The sequence below is a fragment of the Dasypus novemcinctus genome, chromosome 8 (assembly GCF_030445035.2).
Source record: "Dasypus novemcinctus isolate mDasNov1 chromosome 8, mDasNov1.1.hap2, whole genome shotgun sequence".
NCBI classification, from domain to species: Eukaryota; Metazoa; Chordata; class Mammalia; order Cingulata; family Dasypodidae; genus Dasypus; species Dasypus novemcinctus.
The window spans coordinates 57,376,762-57,403,554 of record NC_080680.1 but is presented as its reverse complement, the minus strand read 5'-3'; the positions used below and the strand labels follow the sequence as shown (position 1 = coordinate 57,403,554).

At 33.8% G+C, this 26,793-nt stretch overlaps 1 protein-coding gene across 3 annotated transcripts in view; it reads left to right on the top strand.

Annotated features, from left to right (window-relative positions):
- The window catches only part of ZDHHC21 (zinc finger DHHC-type palmitoyltransferase 21), an 86,495-nt gene extending 62,079 nt beyond the window's left edge, over positions 1-24,416 (top strand). For all 3 annotated transcript variants that reach the window (XM_058301881.2, XM_071216739.1, XM_058301880.2), the window contains 3 exons: positions 6,281-6,397; positions 18,442-18,485; positions 18,983-24,416. In XM_058301881.2, the coding sequence (XP_058157864.1) occupies positions 6,281-6,397; positions 18,442-18,485; positions 18,983-19,115 (294 nt within the window). In that variant the 3' untranslated portion in view covers positions 19,116-24,416. The remainder of the gene's footprint in view (positions 1-6,280; positions 6,398-18,441; positions 18,486-18,982) is intronic.
- Positions 24,417-26,793: the final 2,377 nt, after the last annotated feature.

Sequence of the window (26,793 nt, the reverse complement as noted above, 5' to 3'; positions counted from 1 at the left end):
TGCTGTTTTGTGTCCCTTTCTTTCACCATGAAAGACGCCATTTAGCATTTTCTGTAATGCAGGTAATGAACTATCTCAGTTTTTTTTTTTTTTTTTGGGAAATGTCTTAATTTCTCCTTCATTTTTGACAGTCGACTTTCCTGGGTATGTTACCCAGGTCACAGGATTTTCTTGTTTATTTATTTGATTTTCCCAGTGCTTTAAATATGTTTGCTCACTATTTTCTGGCTTTCACAGTTTCTGTTGAGAAATCACATGTTACTCTTAGTAAGGATCGCTTACAGGTGACACTTCACTTCTGACTGTTTGTAAGGTTCTGTATTTATCCTTGGCATTGGACAGTTTGATCATAATGTGTCTTGGTGATAATATGCTTGAGTTCATCCTGCTTGGCATTTGTTGAGCATCTTGAATTTGTTCATTCATATCTTTCATCACATTTGGGATGTTTTCTGCCATTATTTCTTCAATTTCTTTTTTCTAGTCCTTTTTCTCTCTCTTCTGTCTGGAACTCCTATGATGTATATACTGGTATAGTTGATGGTATCCCCAAGGTTCCTCAGGTTTGTCATTTTTTTATTTTTTTCTGCTTCTCAGTCTGGACAGTTAAAATTGTTTTGCCTTCGAGTTTGCTGTCACTTTCTTCTGCCATCTCCAATATGCTCTTGAACACTTTACTGAATTTTTCAATCCAGATATCGTACTTTTGAGTTCCAGAATTTCCATTTGGTTCCTCCTTATAATTTTTATCTTAATTGAAATTCTCATTTTGTTTATATATTATTTTCCTGATTTCTTTTAGTTCTTTAATATGTTTTCCTTTAGTTCATTGATCCTGTTTATGAGAGTTTTGTTAATATTTTTGTTTACGAATTCCATAGATTGTGCTTCCTCCAGAGTAATTTCCATTGATTTCTTTTATACCTATGACTTGAACATACTTTCCCATCTCCTTGGATGTTTTATAATTTTTTTTGTTGAGAATTGGGCGTCCTGAGTATTATGTTTTGATCACTTTGGAAATCTAGTTTTCTCAGTCTTCATTTCTCACATTAAGAATAAGAAGGAATAAAAGAAAGGAAGGGAGGAAATGAGGAAGAGAGGAGAGGAGAAGGGGGGAAGAAGGAAAGGAGGGAGGGAGTAAGAAGGGAGGGAGAGAGAAAGGAAGGAAGAGAGAAAAAATAGGAAGGAAAGTGAGAGAGAAAAAAAGAAAGACAAGTACTAATAAACATGTAAAATACCTACCAATAAAGGGGCGGGGGGGTAGAGGTGATGAGGGGACTGCCCCTTCCAGTCTCTTGTTATATGCTGGTGGACAGTCAAAAACTGCTGCTTTTGAGGCTGAAGCCTAGGCCAGTGTCCCTGTTTGTCCCTCAGGTATCTGCCACATCCAAAAAATAAAAATCAAAGAAAGGAAAAAAAACAACCAAACAAAAAAAAATTAAAAATTAAAAAATAGATGCTGGTATAAGGCCAGAATATGGTGCTTTTAAGAGAAACCAAGTCTACCACCTATGCTGGTCCACCAGGAATTCCCCAGACTGAAGAACACAATACAAAGAAGAAACGCAGCCATTGATGAAGTGCACTGGGTCTTTAAGTCCTGATAGATGCTGGTGGGGGGCCAGAAGCTGTTGCTGTGGAGAGGGCCAAAATGAAGGCCAGAGTCTGTGCTGTGCCCTCAGGGATATGCCAGACTAGGAAACACCCATACACAGAAGAAAACAAAAACAAAACAGATGAACAAGAAACAGCCAAAAAAAAAAAAGTGCGGTAGCTTGAGAAGCAGCTGTGGCTCAATCAGATGAGCTCCTGTCCACCACATGGGAGGCCCTCCGTTCGTGTTCCGTCCCGGGGCCTCCTTGTGAAAGCAGGCTCGCCGGCAGGCTGCGGAGCGCTGCCTGGCCCGTAGACTCAGCAAGGTGATGCAACAAAAAGAAGGGAGACAAGCGAGAACACAGAAGAGCCCGCAGAGAATGGACACAGAGCAGACAGCAAGCAAGCCACAAGGGAGGAGGGGAAATTAAATAAATAAATACAGACACAAAAGAACACACAGCGAATGGACACAGCGAGCAGACAGCATGCAAAAAGCCTCGGGGGTGGGGTGGGGATAAAAAAAAAAAGTGCACTAGCTAGTTTCCTTCAGGTGGATCAGGTGGATCAGGTGGCTGGTGATGGGAGCTTGGATGAGCTGCTGCCCAGCGGGCTGAAACTGAGACCAGCTTTTGTGCTACTCCATCAGTCATCCCACAGACTCACTTAGACCCTCAAACCCAAATTTTAGAAAGAAGGTTTGCTCTGCCAGCCCTGGCCCCAGCCAGCTGCTCCCTGAATCTGGGTACTTTGCCACAGCTGCAGCCATTTCCGCAGCCCCTGCTGCGTGGTTGAGCAATAGGGCCTGGTCCCTGGTTCATACTTTCACTTACAAAAACAGCGCTCTTTGCAGCCTCTTCTTGCTCTGGAACTCATGTAGTTGTTCTGTCTATTTTGATTTTAGGGTTACCACCTACTTAATTCCAGCCCTTTCATATTTCATTTTTCTAGTGGAGGGAGCATTTTGTACAACTTCCTACTCTACCATTTTGTGACTGTGCCATATTCTGTTGTTGGTGGGCAATTATATTGTTTCCAACTTTTGGTTGTTACAAATAATGCTGCCATAAACAGTATTGTACATGTCTCTTTTTTTTTTTTTTAAAAGATTTATTTATTTATTTAATTCCTTCCCCCCCCCCCCCCCCGTTTGTCTGTTCTTGGTGTCTGTTTGCTGCGTCTTGTTTCTTTGTCCGCTTCTGTTGTCGTCAGCGGCACGGGAAGTGTGGGCGGCGCCATTCCTGGGCAGGCTGCTCTTTCTTTTCACGCTGGGCGGCTCTCCTCACGGGCGCACTCCTTGCGTGTGGGGCTCCCCCACGCAGGGGACACCCTTGCGTGGCAAGGCACTCCTTGCGCGCATCAGCACTGCGCATGGCCAGCTCCACACGGGTCAAGGAGGCCAGGGTTTGAACCGCCGACCTCCCATATGGTAGACGGATGCCCTAACCACTGGGCCAAAGTCCGTTTCCCTGTACATGTCTCTTGTATACATCTTCATGTGTTTTTAGTTGGATGTAAATCTTGAAGTGGTAATGCTTGGTATATTCAAAGATTATGTATGTGCTCCTTTATTTTATTTTATTTTTTTAGTTTTTAATGAACAATTTATTCCTTGCAGAGAACAAATTGTAAAAAAAAGCAGAGGAAAAGATTCCATCATGGCCACTCTCCCAGAGAGGTCAACTGTTCTGACCAGCGTTGGAAGTTGGCAGCCCTGTACTCCCCACTTCTTATGGAGAGAAAGACTCCGTGCTATTTGAGTATTCACTATACATCCCAACCTGTGGAGGATCTCCCACTAAGGGTTCCCATCCTCATAAGCAGCTGAGACTGAATGTTTCCACTTTCTAGATTTTAGATCAACTGGACTCTGGTCAGGTCTTTCAATTAGACCTAACATATACACCAGGCTGTGGAATGGAAACATACTGAGACATCAGCAAACAATAGAGATGGGAGTAGACGAGAGCTGGGAAATGGCCTCTAGGTTTGTCCTTGACTGCCCTAGCATATTAGATTCTTTAGTGTGCCCACTGTAGGCAACAGTTATTTTACTTTGGGCTCCTTTAGATATGGTTAGATAGTTTTCTGAAGTATATTTACCAATTTAAATTCATATTAGTAATATATGCAGGATCAGGTTGTTTCACAGCCTCACTGATACTTGTTTAAGTTTATGGTGTTAGCTATTTTTGTGGCTTTGAGTGGTATTTCATTGTTTTAAAGTGCTTTTCTCTAGCTACTACTGATATTAAGGTCCTTTTCATATTTTTACTGACCATATGGATAGCCTATTTAGTGAAGTGTGTCTTTAAAATATTTTGCCCATTTGGGAGCGAAATCATTTGACTTTCTCATTGTAATAGGATATGTTATATTCTAGCCCTTTTTTATTACATGTTTTGTAAATATCTTCTCCCACTCTGTGGCTTAACTTTCCACTCCCAATGGTATTTTTGGATGAACAGAAGTTTTTAATTTTAATGTAGTCAAACTTATCAATCCTTTTCTTTTTGGTTAGTCCTATCTAAGCTCAAATTAAGAAGTCTTTTTCTATCCCTAAAATTACCAATTTATTTCCCCTATATAATCTTCCAGGTCTGTATTTTTCTGTTTCTCACATTTCCACTTGAAATTGATTTTTGTGATTTTTTTCGTGGTAGTAGTCAGAGTTTCATGTTTTCATTGATAAATATCCAACCGATTTAGCACTATTCATTGTGCTAAATTTTTTCTACTCCAAGAACCAATTTTCCTCCTCTTAGTAGAGATATTGCCCCTACAGAAAATGGTGCAGTAGAGCAAATCCTCCCACTTGTTCATTTTATATGAAAGTTATGACTATTCTTCATGTTATGATTTTTCTTTTGAAACTGAGAAACCACTTCAGTGATTTCTGCAAACAAAAACAAAGTAAAATAAAAAACTCTCTTTGCATTTTTATTGGGATTGCATTAATTCTATAGATCAGTTTGGACAGTTGACATTTTTACATTATTGAGCTTCCTAATCCACAAACAGAATATAACTTCAAGAACTGATCGAATGAGATGCCTCTCCTTGCTAAAGATAGTCTCCTCAGTTGATTGTAGATGTAATTAGCCATAAATGCAATCAACTCACTGATGATTTAAGTCCACAAAATATCCTCACGATACAATTAGGCCAGTACTTATTCCACCAAACAATTGAGCACTATTACCTGGCCAAGATGACATGTGAGCCTAACCATCACAGTCTACCCTTGTCATCTTGGCAGCCATAACACATCATCGTAAACCATACTTACTCTCTAAATAAAAACAATAACAGACATTTTGTCACCTAACAATACTCAACTGTCTGCGTTCAACCAGAAACACACTGAATCCCTCCAGAATAGGGTGCAAGTCCTTGGGTAATATTCACTCTTAAACTTGACATCATATAACTTAAGTACTACAACATTAAACTTTTACAACTTAAGTCATATTATAAGGGGATAAGATAGGGAAAAAAACAAAGATATTTGTTTTATGTACATATACGAACATACTCCTAACAAAACAAGGAAGAAATATTCAATACCATTACAGTCCTCATTTCTGTAACTGGTCACATGGTCATAGTTTGTATTTGTCCCTACTTTCTTACATCCTTTTGTTGTTTTTATCCACTGTGGCTATTTTATCCAAGGCTTAGCAGCAGCAGGTTTCAGGAAGAGTCTTAAATTCTTTCACTTCTCTCTTCCTTCTCTGGTCTATTTAGCTAGCATTAGTGAGGATACATAAAATCCTTCTCCTTGTTTTCCTGTCTTCCATCACTTTCTTTGGTTCATTTTCAAGACCCTCTTGTCCATGACTTCAGTGAGAAGGTCAGCCTTCACTCATAGCATTTCCATTCCTCCTTCCTGTCTATATATTCCATATTTTTCTACAGTACTCTGCATTTATCCCTGTTACAGCATGCGTCACATTGATTTGGAGCTTTGTCAAGTGTGCTTTCTGTAAATAAACTGTATACTTTTGGGGAATGTGAACCGTATCTTTTATCATTTTTGCATTTCTAATACCTAGCACAGTGCTTGGCAGTGGTGATTGGGTGAATGGATAGAAAAATGAATTAAGTGGGCCTGAAGAGAGCTAGCCATATGTGTCTATTATATATGTTTTCTCCTCATTTTGACTAAGTCAGGTAATCTCTAGGTATTTTTGTAACGTAAACTTTAATAATCTGAATCATTATGCTGGTGGACTTAAGCTTTTAAACAGTAAAAAGTAAAATTTCCTCATGTAGACTAAACTTTGCTCCCCATCAGGGTTGAGGTTTTTTGGTTTGGTTTTGTTTTGCCTTTTTTTTTTTTTTGTTTAAGGCAAATAGGTTCAAAAACAAGTGAACAAGACTAACTTACAACCTTAAGATTGTGGGTTTTTTTGATATGATAGAGTAGTAAAACCCTGTTTGTTTTTAATTTGCTACTTTGAATTAAAAGCAGGAATTATATATTGGTAAAGTATATATATATGGCTTTGGGCTCTTTTATAAAAATATATAATTTTTTCGGCCGAAAAAAGGAAAAAATAGTTCTTTTAATAAAAAGGAGACGTGTGATGGGTCAATTCTTGATTATTATTGTACTTCTTAATAACCCTTCAAATTCTTTTTTAAGTCTTTCTCTTTTTTTTGTTTTTCTTCTTCTTTATAGGACCTCTTTGTCATTAGACATGAGTTGGCCATTATGAGATTAGCTGCTTTTATGGGTATTACTATGTTAGTTGGGATAACTGGACTCTTTTATACTCAACTAATTGGCATCATCACAGTAAGTATATTTTTCAATGTAAAGTAATGTGTTTAGGAACATATTTCCTAATTATGAACTTAATTCTAAAAAGTTGCAGAAAGTTCAGAAATCAAAGAACGTTATCCATAATCAATTATATGTTCCCATTTCCATATGCCTGTGTAATTTTAAAGTAATTGTAATCATTCTGTGGAGTGTATGTGCAATATTGTATCCTCCTTTTAAAAATTAACCTAATGTCTTTTTATATAGCAACAGATTTCATAGATAGTTTTTTTTTTTTTTTTTAAAGATTTATTTATTTATTTAATTTCCCCCCCTCCCCTGGTTGTCTGTTCTTGGTGTCTTTTTGCTGCGTCTTGTTTCTTTGTCCGCTTCTGTTGTCGTCAGCGGCACGGAAGTGTGGGCGGCGCCATTCCTGGGCAGGCTGCTCTTTCTTTTCACGCTGGGCGGCTTTTCCTCACGGGCGCACTCCTTGCGCGTGGGGCTCCCCCACGTGGGGGACACCCTTGCGTGGCACGGCACTCCTTACGCGCATCAGCACTGCGCATGGCCAGCTCCACACGGGTCAAGGAGGCCCGGGGTTTGAACCGCGGGCCTCCCATGTGGTAGACGGACGCCCTAACCACTGGGCCAAAGTCCGTTTCCCTTCATAGATAGTTTTAATAGTTGTATATACTCTGTATTGAACATACCATATATTAACCATTTTTCAGCTGATCAGCATCTAGCATGCAATAATTTTTTATATAAATTACAGATAGCTCTACTTTCAACATCTCCTTTGACTCTTGAAATATTTAGGGTAAATGCCCAAAGTTGGAGTTGGTGGAAGAAATATCTTAACTAAGACTTATTTTTTTTACTTATATTTATTTATGTGAAAACTAACTCAAAAAATGATTGCCATTGTTTATCTAGTATGTCTAAAGGACTGATATGTCTTCCATATTTGATGTGGAAAAGACATGAAATTATCTCAAATCTATCTTTCACATACTTTAAAAAAATGTATTTATAAATAGTATTTACTTATTTATGTCTCTTTTTTGCTATTATCTATAAAGGACTAACTAATTTTTCCTCATTGCCTGTATGGGGCAATTATATCAAACACATGGAACTTTGATATTAGATACTAGTACTCCCATAGGTGCATCCATTTCATGAGGCATATGGTTCAGTTTGAGGCTTCAGGCATAGCAGTATTGAAAGCTAAAATTGGGATATACGTTGTAGTACCAGTCTTTCTTCCTAACTAACTAAATAAGACACCTTAAACGTACAAGAAAAGATTTTTTAAATGGGGGAAATCATATTAAATAAGACTTAAAATTTTGATAATACAGGACATTGCAGAAGATGTAAGACAAACAGACTTTCTCACATGTTATTGGTGGGGATGTAAATTTTGTAACCTTTTTGGAGGGCAATTTGTGTGTTTCAAACTGGAGCATGCACAGCCCTTTGACCAACCTTTATAAGTTGATCCAAGCTGTTTATTTACATGTGTGTAAATGTGTATTCTAGCATTTGTATTGTGTATGAAAACCTAAATGTTTATCAGAACATATTTAGTGAAAAAATATTTAGTAAGATAAGGAAAAAATCCATCAAAACTTGCTATAAAGCAGTAATAATCAAGAAAGTATACTACTGACATAAGGATAGACATATGGATAAATGGAATAGAATTGAGAGTTCCAAATTAAACCTACATATCCTCATTAGTTGATTTTCAACAAGAGTACTGAGACCATTCAGTAGGGAAAGATTAGTCTCTTCAACCAGTGATGTTGGGACAACCGGATATTCATATATTTATGAATAAATGAAGTTGGACCCTTCCCTCACACCATACACAAAAATTAATCCCAAATGGATCATAGAACCTAAGACTATACAACTTTAGAACAAAATATAGAAATAAATCTATATGACCCTGATTTCTTACATGTGACATCAAAAGCACAAGCAGTCAAAAATGTAAAAAAGATAAATTATACTTCATCAAAATTATAAACTTTGTGCTTTAAAAGCCGCTCTCAAGTAAGTGAAAAAAATAACCCAAAGAATGGGAGAAGGGAAGAAGACGTGGCTCAACTGATAAGAGTGTCCGTCTACCATATGGAGGGTCTAGGGTTCGATCCCCAGGGCCTCCTGATTCGTGTGGTGAGCTGGCCCACGTGCAGTGCTGCTGTGCGCATGGAATGCTGTGCCACGTAGGGGTGCCCCACACACAAGGAGTGCACCTGGCAAGGAGAGCCCTGTGTGAAAAAAGCACTGCCCGCCCAGGAGTGGCACCACAGACACAGAGAGCTGATGCAGCAAGATGACGCAACAAAAAAGAGACACAGTTTCCAAGTGCTGCGAATGGGAGAAGAAATTTGCAGGTCATATATCTAATAAGAGAATTGTGTCTAGAATATATAAAGAATTCTTACAATTCAATAATAAAAAGATATGATTAACCCAATTAAAATATGGGCAAAGGATATGAAAAGACAGTTTTCCAAAGAAGATATACAAGTGGCCGGGTAAGCACATAAAAAGATACTCAATGTCATTAGTCATCAGGGAAATGCAAATCCAAACCATAATGAGCTAACACTTCACACACACTAGTCAGGCTAAAATCACAAAGGTCGATAATAACCTCTGTGAAGTTACAGAGGAATTGAAATCCTTATACACCACTGGTAGGAATGTAAAGTACAACCACTTTGGAAAACATTCTGGCAGTTCTTTAAAAAGTGAAACAGCAATTCTACTCCTAGATATATACCCAAGAGAAATAATAATGTAATGTCCACACAAAAATTTGTACCTGGATTTTCATAGCAGTTCATATTAATAAATTCATAAGAGCCAAGTAGTAGAAGCAAACAAAATGTCCATCAACTGGTGAGTGGATAAACAAAATGTCCATCAACTTTAATATCCATACAATGGAATATTATTTGGCCCTAAAAAGGAATGAAGTACTGTTATATCCTACAACATGGATGAATATTGAAAACATTGTGCTAAATGAAAGGAACCAGTCACAAAAGAACAAATATTGTATGATTCCATTTTTCAAATGAAATGTCCAGATTATACAAATCTGTAGTGACAGAAAGTATATTAGTGGTTACCCAGGAATAGAGGATGGGGTGCTTATGGAGTAATACATAAAGGGTAGGGATTTCTTTGGGGGTGATGACAATGCTCAAAATTGATTGTAATGGTGGTTGCATAACTCTGTGAATGTACTAAAAACTATTGATTTTACATTTTACATGGGTAAATTGTATGGTATATGAATTATGTCTCAATAGATCTGTTAAATAAAAGGAACATCTGCCATAAAGTAAGCCCTTAACAAATGGTAACTCAATTTTATTCATTTGTTTACATTCATTCATTTGTTCATTTTGTATATGTATTTGTTGATATTCTTTGTCCATTTTCAGTTAAGGTGTTCTTTTCTCCTGTTGATTAACAAGAAATGTTAACAAAAATGTTAACTCTCAAAAAGAAAAAAAGAAAAAATGCAAATGAGATATCTATGTCTGTATTTTTATCCATCCATCCATCCATCCTTCCATCCATCCATCCTTCCTCAAAGACTATCTCTGTCTAATTCAAAGGCACATTAGATACTAGTAATGGTACTGACCTCTGAAAAGAACTGGAAGAATCCACTTAGGAATAGGAGGAAAACATTTTATTCTGTAACCTTTGTTTGGATGTTTTAGAAAGTACTCATTAATACCCCCCTAACATTTTATAGGAATAATTTTAAACATATAGAAAACTTTAAAGATGATTACACTTAAAACCCTTATACTAGCAAAATTAACATTTTCGTATACTTGGCTTATTGCATATTTTCTATTTATCAGTCCATTATATTTTTTATATTTATCAAAATAAGTTAAAAACATCCACCCAATAGTTCACTATGCATATCATTAACTACTAGACTTCAGTGCTCATTTAGAGCTTTTTTCCCCTTTGAAATAACATTTACATGCAATAAAAGGAAGAAATTTATGTGTACTATTATATAAACTCTGATACATGTGCAGGCATGTGTAACCCCTACCCCTTTCAGGATACAGCATCTTAACATTACCCCAGGAAGTTCCCTCATACTTCTTCACAGTAAATCTGCACACTTCCCAGTGGCAACCAATGATCTGAATTTTTTTCTCTACAGATTAGTATTCATTGTTCTGGAATTTCATATGTACTTGTTCATGTAAGCCTTCTTCCATTCAGTGTAATGTTTTTTAATTCACCTAAGCTGTTGTATGTGTAGTTTGTTCCTTTTAATTACTGAGTAAATTCCTCTATAACTATAGTACAATTTGCTTATCCTTTCTTCTATTGATGGACACCTGGACAGGTTCCAGATTTTGGCAATTATGAATAAAGCTACTATGAATATTTTTGTTTAAGTCTTTTTGTGGACAACATTTTCATTTCTTGGGTAAATACCTAGGATTGGAATTGCTAGGTAACATAAGGTAAATTTAGCTTTAGTTTTATAAGAAACTGCCAGACGTTTTCTCAAAGTAGTTTACATTCCCACCAACAATGTATGAGAATTATGTTTCCTCCACATCCTCATCATCATACGATGCTCTCTGCCTTTTGAGTTGTAGCTATTTGGGTAGACTTCAGAAGTATCCCATTATTGTTTTGGTTTGCAGTTTCCTATAACTACCGTTCAACTAGTGTTCAACTATGTTGAACACTTCTTCATGTGCTTATTGGCCATTCATGTCTGTTTAAATATATATTTATTATTATTCAGTTTGAAATATTTCCTAATGTCCCTGTGATTCTCTAGTAATGATGATGATAAATAACATGGCATTAATAATAAAAATGCCAAGGATGAACGTATTCTTTAGAAATGGCTTCTTTACTTTTGTGCTAACTCATAGTTATATTATAGTCTATCAATCACACCAGAATTCCCAGATAAAGCTTACATCTTTTGAATTTCCACTTTTGAATTTACAAAAACTACTAGTATATATTTGTATTGCCTGTAAAGTATTTCTCATTTATCTCCAGACTCTTATAATTGATAACTAGAAATGGACATTTGGAAGACTCACTGCTAAGTGTATTAAGTACTTTTGAGGGGTGGCAGGGATTATAGCTGAGTGTAATAATTTTCTTTCCACTTAACTTTGGAGAGTAGGGTCTGAGGAACAAAGGCTTCAAGGTCTTTTAAGACTCTCTGCTGTAACATTTTAGCATTCTTTTCTGAGTTGGACATAATAAGTAGATTATCCTATTTGTCATATTTATGGGTTTTTTCATGAATGTATAATGTCAGAGTCAGTTCTGACTGTTCCATTTTACCAGCATGTTAATATTAATCCTCAAAGTCTGTGATTTTCTTTTCTGCTGTAATACTGAACAATATTTCATTGTATTAAGATGGAGAGAAATGAACTCTGACATTGTGAGATTTCTGAAACCAAGTAGAAATTTGTTATCTATTTAATGTTTAATTTTAAATCTAATGAGTTAACACTTAAAAATAGTTTTTAATATTTTAATTAAAGCTGACAATATAGATTATGCTAACTTTCTTTATAAAATACTTTTGCTGTTTCATTGTATGAAAACATTAAGATTACCTCTAGGAAATTTCACACATGACCATGTTTTTGTTATAATCTGAATCCGTGAATCTCTCATTCTAGTGTGGAAAGAAGGGATTCATTTGTCAGGTAGCGTAAGATAGAAGAGGAAGGGGAGATAGGTGACAGTAAATTTAATCCTTCCACTAAACTCTTCCTTTCATCACTGCCCATACACCTCAAATATCCAAGAGGCATTTCAGCAAAACATAGGTTAGGGGTATCATTTCATGACAGGACTTCAGTATAGTATAGACCCATTAGAAAACAAGCAGACAAATGCTGTCTCTTTTTAAGTTTAGCTAGAGGCTTCAGGGAAGCAATGTATCAATTTTCAGGAAAGTTGTTTTTCATTATGGTTCTAACTTGGAATAAAGAAATCATTTCTCTGGTTTATATGGGGGGAAAACCCCTTCTTCCTATTAATAGCAGAAGGTAACAGGATAGTCATAGTAATGATAATCTGATATCATTTTAGATCTAGCAAGAGTAGATTATCTGTAGGCCCAGATAAAATAATGAGAAATTACTTAAACTTAAAACTAGTGAATTTCAAATCTCATTTCCAAGGTTCAGACTGTCTTAGTACAACCAGCTGTTTCTGTTCAGCAGACTAACCTGAAGCCCAATTTTAAAGTATTTTTTAAAAATTATTTTGGATGTAATATTAAACAAGATTTAAATATATGTGTTTGTATATTTTTATTAAAGTTAATATAGAAATTAAAATGTTATTTTCAAAGCAATCTGTTTTGAGGTAGTTCATTTTATTTAGGGAAGCAGGTTATTCTGATTTTTCCTTTCTTTGTTTAGCCAGTTTTTTTGCTCTTTCTGAATGAAATGGATAGTGATGTTAATAATGTAATTGATGGTGTCAGACTTTCTTATTGAGTAGTAGTTCACACACAGACAAGAATAATGTCCATTCTGATGAGCACCACCACTAGCAGGGCTGGGTGATTGTATTCGTCATGTTTTCAGTCACTGGGCTTGCAGAGAGTTAATCAAGAGGCTCTGTAACAGCTGGTACGGCGCGTTCTGGTGAGGTTCTGACAGGGAGCTATTGTACACCGTGACACTGTTCTGACAGTTTATCTAAATTTTGTATACAAGCATTTTTGTTTTCTGGGCACCGTGGAGTTTATGTAATAGCCTAAGCTTTTGAGAGTGTCTCTGGAGCTTAGTGCTTTTCTCAGTTGTGGTAAAGTTGGGGGTTGGGTGGGGAAAATATATTTAGCTGCAGTTTTAAATGCTAAAAGAAAAAGTTGATAATTTTTGCGTTTGGTCTCACAAGTTCTATTTTTGGACTCTATTTGAATTACTAAAGAGAGCTTGAAACAAAACTATTCAAACTTAAAGGGAATAATATTTTTGTCCCTAAATATAAGCTAATGTTTAACTTGCAGCATTAATGTTTACATAAATAAATACAGAAAGAATCACAAAAGCAGGAGTGACTTAATTTTGACATGTTTATTTTAGGCAGTGAAAAGTATCTTATGTTCAAAGTGTTAAATCTGTTTAAATGAGATTATCTGTTAAATGGCATTTTCATTAGTCAGTTAATGGATTTACCTGCCTTTTATACCCAGAAATGTAGTCTAGAGATTATTAATCCTTATAATTAAACTTTTCCAGGTATCCCACTGAATCACTGTGGTAAATTAGCAAGCATTCAGTGCAGTCTATTTACAAATTATGTTTAGTCTATTTAACTGCAAATCAACATTGCAAATGTAGAAATTACTGCGAATTATGCTGAACTCAGTTGTCCTATATACTTCTATAAAAGGAGCTCTGTATAACATTTTCATTTCCTTTCTGATTTATATTTTTGGTAAGAGGAAAATATATTTCTAGTACAATATTTCCAAATTTAATGTAAAAAAACATGTAACTATAATATTTCTTTAAATTTTGAGTATAGAAAACTTTATGAAAACTAAGTCCCCTCCAAAAATTAGTTTAAATATATATTAAATTACATTGCATAGTAATATAATATATTATTTTTAAAAATACTTTGCTACCATCAAAATTTTTATGTGTGGAATTAGATTGCTCTTTGGCATAAACGTTCCTTTTTAAAAGCGTATTTATATTGCATCATCTCTATTCACACAGTGTAATAAGCCCCTTGGAAGTATTTCTGATAAAATTAAAAATAAACATTTAAAAATCTTTATCTGTACATTTTTTTCAGTAAGATAGATCATTTAATTTTTCTTAAAACGTTACTAATTGTTTGAGTGATTAATAAATGCTTTTGGGGGTATGGAGGCAAGGAGACTAAAGTTGTTTGAGTTTTCCTTTTACTTATAATTTTCCCTAGATGTTCATCTTGTTATCTCATGGTCCGAATTCACATGAATATTTAATCTGACTTTAAAACATCATGGGATTTTTTTCAGTGATTCCTATGTTTATAGTTAACTTGTAGATTTTTTTCCTCAAATGATTCATATGCTTCTTGCTGTAGCATTCCATTGATATATTATTCATCAAATTCTAGCCAGCGGAGCACATTAGCCCGTCTTACTTCTACTTATAACCAAAAATCTTATCAGAAGTATAAATTTAATGTAAAACATGTAAGAGTAGTTGAATTTGAATCTTGATTGCAAACAATTTTTCAGCTGTGAATATTCTAGAGTAAGGCTTAATTTATATTCTGACATCCTCTGTGTAGTCCTATATAGTGATTTATTGTTTACTTGACTATTTTCACTACACTGTAAGCTCTTAGATGTATAAGACTGTGTCATACCATGTACTTAAGTGTTTCCAGAATTAATCAGGACCAGAGACACTGACTCTCTCTTACTTCCAGACTCAGGAGATAGTTACATAAATCAGATTGATTGTTTATTCCTTTATGTAAGATTGTCAGGTATGCCAAAGGAATCTTTAGCAAATTGTCTTTCCTATACAACAGATATGTGGCAAAGAGTTGCTAGGTGAGAATAAAACTCAAAGCAGTTGAATAAATTGTATCATCCAGTTTTCTGTGCCAAGAGGACTGGATTTTCAGGTCTATTAACCAGGAAACTTCTGGTGATAAATTCTTTCTCTTGACTCTCACCCCCATCTCTGTTTTTCTAATACCCAGCCAATAAATACCTCTTCCTCTCTTTCTGCTAGCAACTTTTTCCCCCCATTCTGAGTATAATCTTATTTGGTAGGATACAATTTTCTTTCATACCTAAACATATTTTCTGAGACTGAACCTGAGAAGTCACTTCTTAGGGTAAGATCAACTATCAGGAGAAGATAAAGTATTGGTTGGTAAAATAGGTAAGGTATATATTTCTTTAAGTCTTACCTTTTCTAGTTGAATCTTTAAAAAAAATAATAAACATCCAGAATTTTAAATAGAAAAACATTCTCATATATCTCTCAATTATCCAGGCAGATGGAAGTTTTAGATATTTTGATCATTAGACAGTAATCAAGGCATAAATATTTTCCTGGAATTGAAATTTTCTAATCATAGACAAAATACAGTAAAAACCTGTTCTTTATCAGTCCTCAACAAATGTATTTTTTCTAGATCATGGGTTCTTAACATTTTTTGTTCCACGGACTCCTTTGCCAGTCAGGTGAAAACCACAGGCCACTTACTAAGTACACACTATACTATGTATTATTTAATAAATATATCACACCTGCACCAACACATCCCCACAAGAATAATGTTTTTTTGAATTTCAAGTCAAGCTCCTGGACCCTTTGTTAAGAACCCCTGTTCTAGATGATTTTTACATATAACTAAGAATTTATGACTTAATTGTAAACTCCTTGAGGATAGCAATTTTCTTATTGATCTTCTCTGCTGGGCACTAATGGTATTGAGTGTTTTATATTGAATGAAATTATCTGCAGCAAAATCTATTTTAATTATACTGTATTTTTTCTAAAATATCTTGCCTTTTCCTGCCTTATAAAACAAAAGTATATTAAATCTAATTTAATCCTTGGGAATGACTTGTAGTTTTCAGTGTTCCTGCCTGTAGTAACTTCTCATCCTCTCTTCTAATATGTTTCTTCTATTCTGCATGTGAATGTGAGAGTGTGACAACTTGTGTTTAAGTATATTGTATTGTATAAGTTCCAGTACAAAAACTTGATGACATTTTTGACTACTCCAACACAAATTATACATTTTTCTTATATCATGACAGTATTCTGGAAAGCTGAGTTTCAGAGCACTTGCCATTTCTAGAGAAACAGCCTTTTCTGGTTAGCCTTGCAAATCCTATTCATAAAGTAATGGTAAACATCATATCCTTTAAAGAATGCCCATTTGCTTATTATGATTTAATAGGTAGTATTCTAGTTATTTCCTGAAATAAGTTCTAGAAAGGTGTCAAAAGCACTTGAAAATACAGTCTTTTTCCATATGAAATCTAAATCTAAAGTCTTTATTAGAATATTTAAAATTGATTATTTTAATACCACAAATAAGTTTCTCAGGATTAAAATCAAGGTAGACGTTTCTGCATAGTAAACATATTCTATGATGTTAACTGGTTTCAAAAGTGTGATGTTGCATTTGACTTCCTCATCCTGAAATAGTTTCCAGTTTTTAAGTGTTATTCACAGCTGCGGTTTCAGGCCATTCACACACCTCTCCAAATAGCTCTTCTATGCCATTCTCCCCTGCTATTCCTTTACACAAGGTGTCTTAATTGCTTTAGATCAACCTGTCACCCAACAGACTCTTAAGAACTATTAAAATAGTTTCGATTCACTTCCTTCAGCAGATATGGAAACTGAGACCCAGGCTTTTTCTAAACCCCTAATCAGTGTTCATGTGTACTTGTAGACTGTTTTTACAAAGTAAAACATATTTTGAGGAATTATGCAACAGAACAGAGAAAGGTTGATTATAAATAGAATTGACATTGGATACCATGAATTTCAAAGCATGACAGGGAAACTAATGAATATAGAAAATTTGCTAATCTATAACTCTTCATAAATCCCTTGAAAATCTAGAAATGAAACTCTGTTATGGGTTACCAGTCATCTAAAAAATAGATTTAGGAGAGCAGCTGTGGCTCAAGCAGTTGAGCACCTGCCTCCCACATGGGATGTCCCAGGTTCAGTTCCCATTGCCTCCTAAAGAGAACAAATGAACAAACAACGAGCAAACAGATGAGGAAGTATTCTCAGGGGAGCCAATGTGGCTCAGTGGTTAAGTGCCAGTCTCCCACATATAAGGTCCCAGGTTCAAATCCTGGTCCCAGTACCTCAAAATAAATAAATAAATAATAGATTTATTTTTCCCTTTATGCATGTTCACTGTAGTTATTCAACTAACTATACATGAGCATTTAAGGTATATTGTGAGCTATTAATGTAACTTCTCTAATGAGGGTTTTTTTGTTTTTTTGTTTTGTTTTGTTTTTTGTTTTAAAGTAATGGTGCTTCTTTTTGGTATCATTGGAAAACAATTGTATAGCCAAAGAAGTTCTTGGCGTTTAAATGGCAGTTACAAGTATTTGCATTAATAGTACTATTTGATAACTATATAGCCTACCTTCTACCCATATGTGAGCAAGGAATTAAGGTAAAGAGATAAGAGAAGGAAAACCTCTAACTTTTTTGTATATTTACAAAAATGTATCTTTTATATCTAACTATATTTAAAATATAAATAAATAAAAATAAGATTGTAATTTATATGTTTCAATTTTTTTGGTCATCAGTTTATCATTCTAATGATAAATCCTCTGTTAGCATGAATTAAACTGCCATGTATAGAAGGTATTTCCTGTTTGTTGAATTGTTTTTCTTAAATATTTTTGTTAGAGCCTTATTGATAATACTTAATGAGCAATTGCATTATAATGAGAAGAGTGACTTTTCTGGTGGGAAGAAAAGACATTAATCAATTATCTCTAATTCTTATTTAGTACTATATTATGGCAAATTAATAGATCTCATTGTTGAATTTGTTATGTTTGTTTACAGAAATCTGGAACCAGTAGTGGTCTTTTTTTACTCTTGGCAGTTTTCTGTTCAGTAGTGTCTTTCAAATGTCATTTTGACATTTAGTTTTTTAATGCATATTCACTGACAATTGAATTGAAAATAGATACTAGATTTGTAAAAGAACTTTCAAAAAGCAAGATTAATAAAAGGTTATCTTTTAATGAAGTGAAACTCCCACAATTTTTATGAGGTTTTATATTTAAATACGTTTTTTTTGGTACAGTATAATGTTGATTCTGTGTTTCCAAGGGAATCCCAGTGATGTATATAGAGAATTTAAAATTCTTAGTACCCACATGTAATGTTTAAATCTTCATAATATCCCCTGAATGAAATTGAAAACATCATACAATGGATATAGAATAAAGAATTACAATCTTTGTTATCTCTGAGTAAATTTTTTAAAATTTTTAATAGGATACAACATCTATTGAAAAGATGTCAAACTGCTGTGAAGAAATGTAAGTATAAAAGTAAAGCCTATAGTATTCTTATTTAAAGATCAAAACAACAGGCCACATGGCTTTTTCCTGGTGCCTTATCTGAGCCCTGAGCTAGACAGACATAGCCCAGTCTTACAGTAGGGGTCTTCTAGCCATGATAGTTTTCAAACAAAGTAAATACTGCTTGTTCTTGTTCCTCATCTAACCTAAGTTATTTGTCCTGAAAGTACATCAAAAGAAATTTGCTACTGTGTTGTTGACACACATTCTGTTAATCCTAAGATTCTCCTCTGCTTCAAAAGTTGCCCTAGGTTGATTGACGACACAGATACAATATCTGCTCTCCAGAGTTAAAACTCAGCTGCATGCCATAATGAAAGAAAAGCAGTATTTGTGATGCTGGGACACAATTCATCAGAGTCCAGTAATGGATCCCCAGCCAACCTGTATTGTTTTAGCTCACTGAAGTGCACCATGGGAGTGCTGTCTTTCACTAATAATGCTGTCTTCTGTAGATCGAGGCCCCGAAAGCCATGGCAGCAGACCTTCTCAGAAGTTTTTGGCACTCGTTGGAAAATCCTGTGGTTCATTCCTTTCAGGCAGAGGCAACCACTGCGAGTTCCCTACCACTTTGCCAATCACGTCTAAACAGATGGATGGTGGGCACAGATGGATCCTCCATGCTGGAAATGCGTTACAGGTTTTATGATAATAGAACTATGACAGTCTTCAAGTCAATTAAAATCCACCCACCAATCTTAGGCATCATGATGTGCCCCAGGCTTTATTTTAACAGTGATCTTGATCCTGTTGTGGGACTAATACAAGCTCTATATTTAAGTTTTAAAGCATGTTTACTTTCAAATTAGCCTTCCACAGGGATTTCTATAAATGCTTTTGTTATTAAATTCAAAAGGCAGTGATTGGGATGAAGTAATTGTACGTAATTTATTTTAGTACCGATAATGTTAGATTTTAATTTATGGGAAATTTCAGATGTTTCCTTAACATTTTCACTTTTTATCAGCACTAGCCAAATCTGAATTTATTCTTGAGGTTTTACAAAAGTTGATACACCTTCTTCTATGTAAATTTCCCTCTTCTAATACACTTTAAGGTACGTAATACTTCCTTTAATATGTGCTGCAAGATTTTTAACTTGATGCTGCATAGGAGTGAACAACAAAAAAAGGGCAATGTTTTTTTAGAAGTAGCTAATATTTTCTCCTTTCTCTTGTCACTAAAAACAAAATTAAAACATCATTAAAATAAAACACCAACTACCTACCTTATTTTAAAGGAAAGATTTAAATTTTTTTGGTATTAACTTGCCCATTTATTTTCCTTCTTACTGTTGTTATTATTGATTGTCGTTAAAATATGTGCTCCAAGGAGAAGTTTGTGACTAGCGAACTTGTTTTCCTATTTTACCCTAAGATTTTGATAGGTAAAAAGGGTAGAGAATTTGAAGTAATTCCACATATACCTTTTCTAGTGCAGTTACATTAGAATGCATATGTTTTTAAAATGCTAGTATAGCTAGATAATATATAATATACAGTATAATAAGGAGTATTGTGCTCTTGAAAAAGTATTTCTACTTTTTACTTTCATTTACCTATTAGTAAATCTAAAATTGCACATTGAAGGTTTATATATAACAGATATTACCCAAATCATATTGAAATTTTATTTATAGAAAGTTACTGTTTACAGTAAGTAAACAACTTTTATATACCTGTAATCATCAAGACTGAAATTAAATTTTAATTGGCCAGTTATAATTTGGGTTGAGAGTCTCTTTGTTAGTAGCTTATGTTAGGAAATGAACTTAAAATAAGAAATGATAATGATCTGTATTTAACATTAACCTAATGAAAATGTAAATTGTTAGTCATGGTGGTCTCTTGGTAAGCTTAGAACATTTATGTGAAGAGACATTAGTATGCTTTGAAAAAACACAACTTTTTCTTTTTCCATTAGAATACTGAAAAATCCATATATCTTTTTCACATTATTTTACTTGAAGAGAAGATTGAAGGAGGCTACTGTTTTCGAGCATATTAATATTTTTGTTTTAGTTAGTTTTTGATTGTAAGGAATCATACTTGGAAAAATCATGAAACGAAAGATAGCAAGTTCAGCCAGTTAACAATACTGTGCTTAGTTGTTTCAGAAATGTAAATATCTTCTAAAATATTCTAAAATAATAGAATAAGCTCTTGTTAGACATATGAGCACCATGTTTTTTTCCTGTTCTGGCTATAATGCTTTTAAAAATGTAGAAGTGGCAGGTGAAAGTATTTATTGGTACTGATAAGATGCATAGTAAATTTTATATAAGAAATATATTTAGAAAACTTGATGAAACAAATTATTTTGTTTGTATCAGGCAGGCTAACATAGTGACCAAATTTGGCCTGCTGACAGGACTAAAAGTTATGAGGAAGTAATGTATGGATAACATAGATAGATATCAGTTGGATGCCTTATGTTGTATACATTCCTTTCAAATGAGGACTTTGAGAAAACAGCAGGACTGAGTGAAGATCCGCTGAAGAGCTCTGTGGACTTGTTTCTGTAGTAGCAGTAGGTACCTTGAAAGGCACCAGGCAGGAACTCGGAGCCAACCTCTGCTCAGAATGAGAACCAGAGATGGTCCCTTCTCCACTCCGAGGGTGTGTGGTTTTAGCCCTTAGATTTTCCACCTCTAGGCTATGTTCTCTCCCTTCTTTCTCTTTACCCTTCCTGGAACTGATCCCTCTCAGCCTGATTCCCCCAAATTACTGGAATACAATTAACAAACTAGGCAAGGGCTATGTTTATTTGGTTTGAATGGCAGAAATGTTACGTATTGATATATTTATATAAGAATCTATATGAAAGTACACCTATATGTATTCAGTATTCCCAAGGTAACACATCTAACCCTATTGTAGGTTTTAGAATTTTTGTTGTTGGACTATTAGTGAGAAACCAACCGTTTCCTTAGGGAGTGCATAAACTAGTGTTCTCTCTGCGCCCTCTTTTGGCTAATTGATGTAATTATACTGGTTCTAAAGAGATTTAATGCCCCCTAAGCAAACTGTATAGCCAAAATCTGAAAGTGTCAGAAGTACAAACTTAGAACTATATGTCAATTTTTATGAACATAAATGTGTTCCTGGGTATGATGTCAGTTTCTAGTTTGTAAGCATGTAATGACTACTTTGCTTAATTAATGTATAATTAATTATACAACAATGTGTTTTACTATCAATCAGATTTATATCAGATCAGGATAAACTAATGTAAACCATATCATGAATTTTATTTTAAATATTATTTTGGAAAATCAATTCCTTAGAAAAGTCTTTACCTAAAACCACTAATTTAATACAAAACACAGAAATATATTGTAGTTACCAAGGCAACGAAAATCTGTGTTTTATTGCATGTCTAAAAAAATGTGTTGTTTTTTTAAATCTCAGTTTTGGAATGATTTCTTTTTAATGGCTCTGTTGTCTTAAAATAACTAGTAAGATAATTGATCATCTTTCACTTTTTCTTTTCTTTTTATTATTTTTTTAACTTTCCCAGCCAGAATTATATCTGTGCTTTTGTAGGCAATTTATTATGTCTTCTGGATAACCATGAAAATCTAGAATTGTTGAGCTTTAGAAAATAATTATTAGCAATGAGATTACTTATGTAATCTATATGTTGGACTGAAGTGTTTCTTTATAAGCATTCCATTTAATTTTAAGCAAAATGTATGTAAAAAGATGTTTTATATCAATGAAGTCATTTATTGAGCCTCTGGGTAAGGAAGGTTTTTACCTACATACTGCAAGTTACACCTTCCAAACAAGTAATTATCTTTGTTCTTGTTCTTTTCTGCAAACAAAAATGTTTATGGAACCAAGATTTTAGGCAAAATTTACTTGATTTCAGAATCTCCGAAACAGTAGGCATTCAGTTGAAGAGCTCTTGGTATTTTGTAACCCAGGCTTAGTTTAAAAATATTAAGTGAGCAGATGTTCCACTTTAAGAAATATACTATTTTGCTTAAGAGTTGTATTAAAAATATTTGTGATTAACGTAAGAGATAAATATGTAAGTTTGTAATTATCATATTGACTTTTTCTAATAGAAGAAAGCATAGTTTACTTTTAATAGTAATAGAAGTAGAGAGCATAAGCTGTAAAGTTTAGTATGATGTATTGTTTTTCAAGGATCAGATTTTTTCAAGTCAGTGTCACACAAGTAAATAGTTGGTGAAGAGATATTTCACCGAATAGGGTAAATTAATTCTGAATATGAATCTTGAAGACTTAAGTTTGGACAATACTTCCAATAAGGAAGTGTGAACTAATTTTTATTATGGCCACACATTTTTGTATGTAGTAGATCATGGGTCAATTCAGATGTTTGCACATACATTGCTATAAAATCACATTATGTCCTGCCCTGGTTTACAAGGGTGTTAATATGCATTAACAAAGCTGCTAGTTACTACTTAGATTTCTCTCTAGAACACTTTCCTTGTGCTTCATATATGATTAGATAACCTAGCTCAAATTTACTAACGTATAGCTATTTCATTAAATAAGTTTGACATCTCTAATATACATGTGAATGTATATAATATATTTAATATATAGAATTTATTTGGTAAAATTTACCTTACAAACACTGAGTAGTATACTAATAGATACAAGTATTAGATTTTCACCTAACTCTGCTACTGTTGCTTTTTAAAATATATTATGTATTGGCAAGTGTAGTTAGTGAGTCATGTATACTTAGAATGTTCTACTTGCTGGTCTTATTAGCCATATGATTAGCTAATGAATACATGTATTATTTAAGGTCCATATTTGTTCCCCTGTATTCTAGGGATCATCTTCTGAATTTATCTATAAATCACAATTTTCATTATGCTCCTTATTTAGCCATTCTTAGTTGATTCTAGGATATTCTACAGTAGCATGTGAGAAAGTAATAGAACTAACTTGCTTGAAAGTGTTTTGAACCAATGTTGTTGTTCTACATATTAATCAATATTCTGTATTTCTGCTACCTTTGGCATGATGACGGTTTAACTTCAGAAAAGTGCCTGTTTTCTCTGACTTCTCCTTTCATTATCATGCAATTTTTAACAAAATTCCTACTTTTTTGTCTGTTCTAAAAATGTTACAATACTGCCTGCTAGTGCTAATTTGAGACAGAAAAAAACAATAGTATTTAAAATTCTTAAGTCACTGATATTTAGTGTTTTTTTCTGTTATATTTTTATAACTATCAAAATGTCCTTTTCTCCTTGTTTCACCATAGAGGACAGATACAAGTGAGTAGTGAGTAGCCAAAAAGTTGAGTGAAAACAGTAGGGTAACTTATTAAGATGGAAAGAAGGCTTATTAGGTGGAGCATGAATAATAACATCTCAGCAACACAGTTGACTGGATAATGTTTCTGTGACATCAGAATATCCCCCTCCTACATAATAATAATTTTAGCCTTGTCTTATAATTGCATGTGAACATTTAATTTGAGGTATTTTATCTAAGGAATTTATATTGCTGTTTCTCTTCAGCTAGTCACATGCCTTTGAGAAATTATTTTAAGTTTTAAATATCAGAATAATATAAGTATGTTAACATGAATAATGTACAGGTGCAACTATTTAATATAGAGGCAAAGTAACTAGGTTGCCCAAAGTTTAACTGAGAAAACTAGGATCTTTAAGTGTTGTAGGAAATTTTGTCACAAGAGGACAAATGAACTCTTTGTATATAAAGGGTGATTTTATTTTAAATTTGGAATACTTTGGAGTTCTTGATACCTTGAAGGTTTCCATTGATGTTTTGAATACCTGTAATATGTAGTGCTTACCATAGTTATTCAACACTCTGTCTTTTTTGGTATTGATAGCTTTATATATAAACAAAGATGCAGACAAAACAGCAATGAAAGGTGTGTTTTCTTTTTTGTGTTGTTTGTCTGTTTGACTAAGTACAGGGTTTAATTGTTTGTAGGCTGTTAACTAAAGGGAAAGCTTGTCTGCATATTGCTAGCTCTGTTGTTCTAGCCAGTATGCACTGGGTGATATTTTAACCTAAAGGTGCCTGGAGTTAGTGTTTCACAACCTCAACAACTAAAACAGATCCTGGTGCTGCTCACTTTAGCACTGAGTGACATTTTAGATTCCTGTACCAAAGAGTTTTCTTTTTTTTCCCTCACATCCTTCTGTTTATAAAATAGAATTTAATGTTACCAAGAGCAGTTTTGATGAACAGATCTTAGTTTTTGCACACTGCTGCCTCAATTTAACTGATTTTAAATATCTTGCTTGGGCATTTTTTTTCAGTTAGATTAATATGGTTTTTCATTTGATTATTTAATACAGCTTGGCTATTTCAAAAGATAATTTAATAGGGTGAAGTTAAAAAAGACCATTGAAGCACTTTCCACAAGATTTTTAAATTTTGTTTTATTTCTGCATAAACACTTTCTGTAAATGAGCTATATTGCTTACTGGGCTTTTTTAATGAATGCTAAGACAAAATGCTAAAATGAAAAGTTAAGGTTCCATTTTGATTACTAAGCAAAAATTCTGCATCTCGGTGTGTATGTGTGTGTGATTCTTACAGGCGTTAAAAATAATATTGCCATTTGTCTATTCTGCAAATAAAGATAAAATTAATACCACCAAATACACATAAAACATGCATATTTACACTCTTTCCCAAGAGAAATGCAAATGTACCTTGATTTAAGCAAAACTGCTAATAGAAGATTAAGCTTAAAAAAAAAAAAGGAAAGGATCCTGGATGTTGTTACTCACTTTACATGAAAAGTCAGAGTAAGATAATTTTAAAAACTAACTGCTTAGTGATTCATTTTTATAAACATGTATACTGTATTGGTTCTCTATTTGTTTCCCCTGAAACTCTCAAAACACTCATTTAGCATCCTTAAAACTGGAGCCAAAATGGTTAATGATTCTGGCAAGAAGGTAACTGTGTATGTGTTGAAAAAGTAGACAATCACATATGAGAATGTTTTGCATTATTTTGATTCAGCTGAAATCAATCTCTCCTTGAATGTAGGTAGACTATGTGGTTTCACAGTGAATTCTGAATGAAAAAAAAAAAGAATCAAGTCTGAAACTTGTATGAAACATGACTTAGGATCATTTGAATGATAAGAATACATAGAAATCCAGATATACATGTCATTATAGGTAGATCAAAATGTGTTTGAAAGCAAAATTGAGACAAAGCAACATTGCATCTCTAGTCTGTCAACAATATTTCATAGATTGTGTTTCCACTATATTCATTCTCAGTTATTAGCTTGTTTGTGTACTCTTTAAATTAATGTGGCTGGATGCAGTTATTTGTTCAAGTTATTGGGTAGTGGAGGATTCACCACTGTCCCCTATCCCCCAGAGATGAATATTAAGAAGAAAAAACATTCTATTTTAGCATAGATATAATAAAGCAATTATGTGATATTATAGGAAGAATTTTATCCCAGTCAGGGATGTTCACACAAATGAGTTGCAAATCTAACATGAGGGGAGCAAAGGTAAGCTGTAGGGTGTACAGTGCTCAGATGAATCCTTCATTGTGACTTTATGGCAAATAGTCTTTTTTTTTTTCTTTGAATCTGATTGGAAAGTTTTAATGATTTGGTAAAAATCTTTGTTATTTTAAAACTCCTAAATTATGTCAACCCCAAATTGTGTATTGCATTATATCCTTAAAGTGAAAGATTTTCCTTTTACTTTAATAGGGGTATGTTCCAAGTGGTATATGAAGTTCCCATTTTAAAATTTACTGGGCATTTTTGCATTCAGTGCATAGTATATTTAAATCTGAATGCTATTTTGCGGTTTTATGCACTATTTTATCTTGTTTGCTCTGGTATGAGCATTTAATAAAGTCTTCACTAACATTTCTAGTTAGTGGTAATATGGCAAACAGTAGCTGAGAGATACAAAAATGGATTAAGGAAAGAAAAAATGGGTGAAAATGGCAAGTGTGAACCATGTTATCTGAGATATACTTGTTTAAGTGAAAAGTCTACACTGGTTCTTAAAATGAGAAACAAACCATGTATCTACCTTATGAACAATGTTTTTAAAAATTTATTTTAGTGATTTTATTTTATTCATGTAATAGTTCTATTTTTCTTTGCAGATTGTTTTAATTTAAAATCATGGAATTTTTACTTGTCTTGAAATGTATTTTTAGAAATCTTATTTTTAAATAAATATTTTTAAAAAATACATTATATTTTGCATCTTACCTCATTATTAAAATCAACTCAAATTCTGCAT